Here is a 6665-nt window from a genome sequence, read left to right as displayed (position 1 = left end):
TTTAGTGTCTTTTTAGTTGAATTGCCAATGCATGATTGTTTACAAATTATTTTGAGACATTATTGATGACAATGACAAATTGAGAAAGGTTAACTTTAATGTAGGTTGAGGATTTTGCTTGAGGACAAGCAAATGCTTAATTGCGGGGATATTTGATTAGTGATCAAAGTAACATGTTTTAATCATGTTATTAATGCGTTTTTGGATGATTATTTATGCAAATTGGTGAATTTTATACTCATAATCCTTTAAATTCATTTCTCTATGCTTAGGAGAGCATTTGAGAGAAAAATAAGTGAAAAAAAGAGCAAAAATCGAACATTTAGAGTAGACTTTAGAAGCTACATGGGCTGGGCACATGGCTGTGTGAGCCACACGGGCATGTTCCAGACCATGTCGATTTCATGATTCACATTCCAAATACGCGAAAAAGCACAATTTTTAGCTTTTTCGAGTATTTTAAGACCAATAAATACCAAATAGAAGAAGAAAATAGGGTGCCATTAGAGATTATTGAAGAAAACAACTCGAAGAACACCATTGAAGCCGACTCTGAAGTAGATTTCCATCAAGATTGAAGCCCCCTTTTAATTTATTTGAAGTTTTTTTATGAGTTTCTTTATTTCTTGTTGTTATACTGTCTTTGAGATGTTTTTATTTACAATTATGAACTATTTTTCTAGATATCCAGGGGAGATGAACCCTATGATTAATTCTGTTATTTGATTTATGTTTTACACAATAACTACTTAAATCTTATTCTCAGTTATGTGTGCTTATTTCTTGTTTTAATATTACTAGAGTATTAATTCATGTTTAGTGTACTTAAAATCAGAGGAGGAAAAGTCCCTATTTAAGAGTAGATATAGCATAATTAAGTGAAGTTGCATGCAATCTTGGATGACATAAATCTACAGGATTAGAGTCATTTCTAATAGGGGAATCTAATAGGGTTTTAATTAGAAAGAAATTTCAATTATTCAATTTAAAGTTAGTTGCTTTTAATCTTGAAAGAGATAATAACATAGTTTAATAATTTCTACGGATCAAGATATTAAGTGAAGAAATTGTTTAATTCAGATTGATAATGACAAATGAAGTTTAGGTGGATTCTTTCCTAGGTACTGTTTTGTTTCTTGGTTATTATTCAATTATTTTCTTGATTTATTCTTTACTGAGTTATTTAATTAATTAATTTAGTTATTTATCGATAAGTGCAATTGCTTTTGTCATATTTTAAGTTGGTTTCGTGACTATCACCAACAATCTTTACTAATTAATGAATTATTCTCAAATCAAATGCACTTACACCGGAACTTCAAGGAAAGTGTGAGCAAAGACTTTTCATTTGCATCTCAGTCAAACATCGTTTGTTTGTACTGGTGCTACTTAACTCTGCTTTTGTTTCTTTAAAATCTATTACTGACTTCTTCATTCTTTTCCCTCAAACAAAATAACAATGGAAATGGGTTTTCAGTTAGCGCTTTACTTCATCCTCCTACTCCTCTTCCTGTTCCTGTTATGCCCACTATTACAAGCAGCAGAACTTCAAGAACCTGCCTGTGGAGAAGAAGTATGTGGAAATATTACAATTCCATTCCCTTTTGGAATCCGTCAGAACTGCTATGCAAAACCTTCGTTTAGAGTAACTTGCAACGAAACCCTCAATGGGAAAAAGCCTTTCATAAACGTAAATGACATCGATCTGGAGGTACTTGGTTCCTTATTGTCGAACTCCATTCTAATCAGCAATCCAGTTACTTACATTAATTGTGATCATATAAACGAGGCTAGAGTGAGTGTGAATCTCTCAGGCACTCCATTTTTCTTCTCAAGTGACATGAATTTTTTCGGGTCAGTAGGTTTTGGAAATTTGGCTACTATTTTAAGTAACGAAGGTCATTCACTTGGCGGCTGCATTCAACTAAGGTCTGACGATGGTGCTTCTGAATCTGGCTGCTTTACTGCAATTACGGGAAATTTCACTTCCTATACTGTAAACATGACAGCCATGTATCCTGACAGCAACAGATGCGCATCTGCTTTCATCTTTAGCGCGTACTCTTTCAGTTATGGTTACCCATTACCCACTGACATCAATATTGGAAAAACGCATGTTCCCACCTTGCTCAGCTGGAATTCCACCTATTGCGGTGACGGAGGTCAGTCACGCGCTGTCACTTGTTTGGCTTTCATTTTTCTTCTTTTAATTCAGTTACTGTATAGATTTTGCTAAATGTTTAAACTCAGTCTTTAGAACCATTAATTTTATGAGTTAAAAAAAAAATTAAAGGTTTTAGTATCATTCATTTTGTATATCAATATTTTTGTTTTACAAAACTTTATAGCTGAAAGTATTTAAGGCAAAAAAAAAGTTATACCTAAAAGTTTTGTATTTCAAAAATTGAATTAATACGAGATTAAATTAAATTAAATTATTAATTTTTTAGAGGAGTTAAAAATTAAAATTTTATATTTAATCAAGGATTAAACTGTTTATGTTAATTTTTGGGATAGGCAAAAAAAAAATTGTAGTTTACTAATTTGTTCACTTAATCAGGGAGATCAAGGACACCGTTGGCTTCATGTTGGTTTTTATATATATATATATATTTCATTATAACATGGTATATATTTTTATTATTTTAAATATTTTTGTATTATGTTTTGGTTCATTTCATAATTTACATAATTTTGTTTATAATAATTCTGTTTTAAATCTAAGTTCATTTATCTTGGAAATTGAAACATTTCTTCCTTAAAAAAAATTTAAGAATTTAATAGTTAGAATAAAATTAACAGGGTATTATGTAAAGAGAGAATTTACTTGGATTTAATGTCACAAATAACAAACAAATTTAATTAAAAAACTTAGTCAAGAGTAACACAAATGTATGAATGCTTTTATTTCCTACAAACATTGGATGTGCAGTAGATTTTGCAATTTACACCCTTTTTGCTAAGCCCACAGGATGCGGAAGACCAAGACTAGGACCTATCAACTTCCACACCTATAAGGTAGAGTCTTGTGGGAATGTTACTTTTCACTACCCTTTTAGCAAGAAGGCACAAGATGATTCCGATAACTGGTTCAAAGTAATTTGCAACAAAACTGCCAATGGGAAAGAAGTGCCTTCATTAAATATAAATGGCATGAATCTGCAAATGCTAGACTTTAAATTTTTAAGTGGCACCATCACGGTCAACCATCCAATAGCTTACTTCAACTGTCGAAATGACCGTCGCAATGGGATGAGTCTCAACCTAACAGGCACCCGCTTTTACTACTCAGATATTTACAACAACTTTTGGTCTTCAGGTTGTGATAATTTGGTTACTGTTTTCGGCAACGAAATAGATAACCTTATAGGCGGATGTTTGCAACCAAGTTGTAAGATTAATGATGAGACTTCCTCTATTGGTGGTTGTATTGTTAATATTCCTCAGGGTCTTAGTTCATTCTACGTAAACATGAGTAGTAAGCTTGATTCTAGTGATTATAGGAGGAAAAGATCATGCGAATTTGCTTCCATGATTTCTTACGACTATGATCTGACCTTTAATGTAAGTAATATGACGCATGTCCCAACACAACTGCAATGGGGCACACCAATATTTAGAAAATGCTATTTGAATGATAGTTCGGACACTTCTTGTACATTCGATGATAAATATTGCTGGTCGAGGTTGAGCCCTAATCATCTTTGTGTGTGCGACAAGGATAGCAACATCGGTTATCCAACGTTATGCAAAGGTATGAATTAACGTTTTGTTTTAGGGAACTTTTTCTTTGTATCTGTATCATCTTTATTTATAGGTATACCTCAATTTAAAAATTATTAAAATATCTTTTTATATACAAATTAAGTGATATTATTTAAGTTATTCTCATCTTATTATATTCTTATATAACATCAAACATTTTGTTTAAGAAAATTAATTATTTTTAAAAATTTTATGGTTCTGGAAATGAAATATTTTGTTTGAAATTGAATAGAAATTGAAAATAAAATAAATGTTAATGTTGTTATAGTTTAAACTTATTTTATTCTTTTTAATAGTATAAAGACTAAATAGATCCATTTAATATAGACTAATTTGACCTAATCAGTATAGTATAAGAAACTCTCGGATACTTGAACCAAATTATATGATTATAACTGTTTTTTTATTCAATTTGTAAATGACAGATGGGAAATGTGAGAATTATAAGTATTGCCGCATTCTTTGTTTGACTACCCCTAGCTACGATTGCTCATCGAAGTCTTGCCCTCTTCTTTATGAATACAATAGTACGGGATTTCGTTGCAAGCGTAAAATACAGACTCAAAACACTCGCAGCTTGACAAGCATTATTGTAGGTACGTGTTAAATTTACACTTTTTATTATTAAAGTGAAATTATTATGATTATTAAATTATGTTAATTCAAGCAGTGATATATTTACTTTTGAATGAGTGATGCAGTAACAATTACTTGATATTAAATTTGTAAAAGATTCAATATCAAAACAATGGATGGTGCAATAAGGTTCTCTCGGTGTTCATTTAAAATGAAACTTTATTGAAACATTTTCATCGGTTTTTAACAGGTATCTGAAGTTTCAAATTTACCTTTTAACTATGTTTCTTATATCTACATAGGTTGCAGCACTAGTATTGGGACAATATTTCTACTACTCGCAACATGGAGTATGTACAAATTCCTCAAAAGAAAACAAAAAATCATGCTGAAGCAGAAATACTTCAAAAGGAATGGAGGTTTGTTACTGCAACAACATTTGTCTAGCAATGAAGGTAATGTTGAAAAAATTAAGTTGTTTACTGCGAAAGAGATGGAAAAGGCGACCGATCATTATAGTGAGAACCGAATCCTTGGTCAAGGAGGTCAAGGGACTGTTTATAAAGGAATGCAAATAGATGGAAGCATTGTGGCCATTAAGAAGTCCAAAATGGTGGAAGGAAAGAAATTTGATGAAAAGAAGGTTGAACAGTTCATTAACGAGGTGATAATTTTATCTCAAATTAATCACAGGAACGTGGTCAAGCTTTTAGGGTGTTGTTTAGAGGCTGAAGTTCCTCTATTGGTGTATGAGTTCATCCCAAATGGTACATTATACGATCTCATTCGTAACCAAAATGAAGAATTACCATTGACATGGGAAATGCGTTTACGAATTGCGATCGAAATTGCCAATGCCTTGTTCTATTTGCATTCAGCTGCTTCTGCTCCTATTTATCATCGAGACATCAAATCTAGTAACATACTTTTGGATGATAAATATAGGGCAAAAGTATCAGATTTTGGAACTTCAAAATCACTTGCACTTGAACAAACACATCTAACAACTCGGGTGCAAGGAACTTTTGGATACATGGATCCCGAATATTTTCGATCAAGTCAATTCACAGAGAAGAGTGATGTTTATAGCTATGGAGTTGTTCTTATTGAGCTTTTAACGGGACAAAAACCCATCTCTGCAAACCAATCAGAGCCAGTGAGAAGCTTGGTATCTTATTTTTTGCATTCAATGCAGGAGAATTCCTTATTTAAAATTATCGATCCAATAGTAGTAAAGGATGGTCTACAACAGGAGATTATGGTTGTGGCTCTGCTAGCAAAAAGATGCTTGAATCTTAATGGAAAGAAAAGACCCACCATGAAACAAGTAGCAATGGAGCTGGAGATGATTAAAGCTTCAGGTGCTACTGTTATTGAAGACTGTGGTGGTGAAGAATCTGAAATAGATGACATGATCCATTCATGGGATAACAATCCTAGTAGTTCAATGTCCAGGACAATTCCAACCGACAGTGTAACTTTTCCGTTAAACTCATCTTTCTAGTTTCTAACACTCCTGAAACAATTTATCTTGATTGATAGCCTTTAGCTTTTGTATTTGTCACACTGGTGGAGTCTTGTGGTTGCCCAAGAATCATACTTGTTTCACTCAATGTTATTTTTATCTCTTGAAGGTATTTCTTACACAAGTTCTGGATATGTTTTTTTTTTTATTATTTCTAAGTCGATGAATTCATTAATTAAAAAGACCTCCAAACAGCGATACAAAATCCAAGGGTACCATCAATCTAAAGAAAGGTAACCCTAATTATCCACATCTCCTTTTGCTCTTCTTCTTCTTCTTTTGATATTTGAAGATGAAACAAGAAGAGGTGATTAACTCATCATAGTAATAGTAAGCCTTTATTGAGTTGAGAACAACTAAAGAAAGCATGGGATATTGACAGAATTCAACATACCCTCATCGCCATTTTTCTTCGACGCCATTAGTGCTCTTTCAACAACTCTCGAACCTTCAATTTCAACTCCTGTCGGAACCCCTCTGATTGTTCATATTCTTCTTAAGATTTTCCCTACAAATAAACATACTAGCTTAGTCCGTTCTCTTGCAATAAAAATATAGGGGAATTGGGTGGGACAACTCAGCATTAAACATCCAATTCCATAAGAAGTAACATCTAAGCAGAGAATAATTTATTAAAAATCATAAAAATATTAATAATTATAAAATACGATTCAATTGTTTTTAGTTCAACTCGTAGTTGAAGTGATTTTTTACCTTTTCCAGATTAATATATTAATCAATTTCTAATCCAACTGAACAGTCCAATCTAATCTAAACAACATTGCATTATGATTTTTTT

General features: G+C 32.2%; 1 protein-coding gene across 2 annotated transcripts; it reads left to right on the top strand.

Moving 5' to 3' along the window:
- The first annotated feature begins 1336 nt into the window (after positions 1 to 1336).
- On the top strand, positions 1337 to 5984 carry LOC107890403 (wall-associated receptor kinase-like 22). Of its 2 annotated transcripts, XM_041101604.1 has the most exons (5): positions 1603 to 1711; positions 1863 to 2162; positions 2972 to 3754; positions 4191 to 4361; positions 4644 to 5984. In XM_041101604.1, exons 2-5 carry the CDS (start codon positions 2003 to 2005, stop codon positions 5843 to 5845), a joined length of 2316 nt encoding a protein of 771 aa, XP_040957538.1. In that variant the 5' UTR covers positions 1603 to 1711; positions 1863 to 2002; the 3' UTR covers positions 5846 to 5984. The 2 variants fall into 2 exon arrangements, with proteins under 2 accessions (XP_016670311.2, XP_040957538.1); XM_016814822.2 differs by having other exon boundaries at positions 1337 to 2162.
- Positions 5985 to 6665: the final 681 nt, after the last annotated feature.

Source organism: Gossypium hirsutum, chromosome D09, assembly GCF_007990345.1.
Source record: "Gossypium hirsutum isolate 1008001.06 chromosome D09, Gossypium_hirsutum_v2.1, whole genome shotgun sequence".
Taxonomy (NCBI): domain Eukaryota; kingdom Viridiplantae; phylum Streptophyta; class Magnoliopsida; order Malvales; family Malvaceae; genus Gossypium; species Gossypium hirsutum.
The sequence above is the reverse complement of the archived record's forward strand: the minus strand, read 5'-3'. Positions and strand labels throughout refer to the sequence as shown.

Bases quoted from the DNA above. Each gene is read 5' to 3' on its own strand.
- LOC107890403 (XM_016814822.2), top strand. From the start codon at position 1,460: ATGGAAATGGGTTTTCAGTTAGCGCTTTACTTCATCCTCCTACTCCTC. The intron at 2,163-2,971 runs GTCAGTCACGCG...CTAAGCCCACAG, and splicing joins CACCTATTGCGGTGACGGAG to GATGCGGAAGACCAAGACTA. The intron at 4,362-4,643 runs GTACGTGTTAAA...ATATCTACATAG, and splicing joins CTTGACAAGCATTATTGTAG to GTTGCAGCACTAGTATTGGG.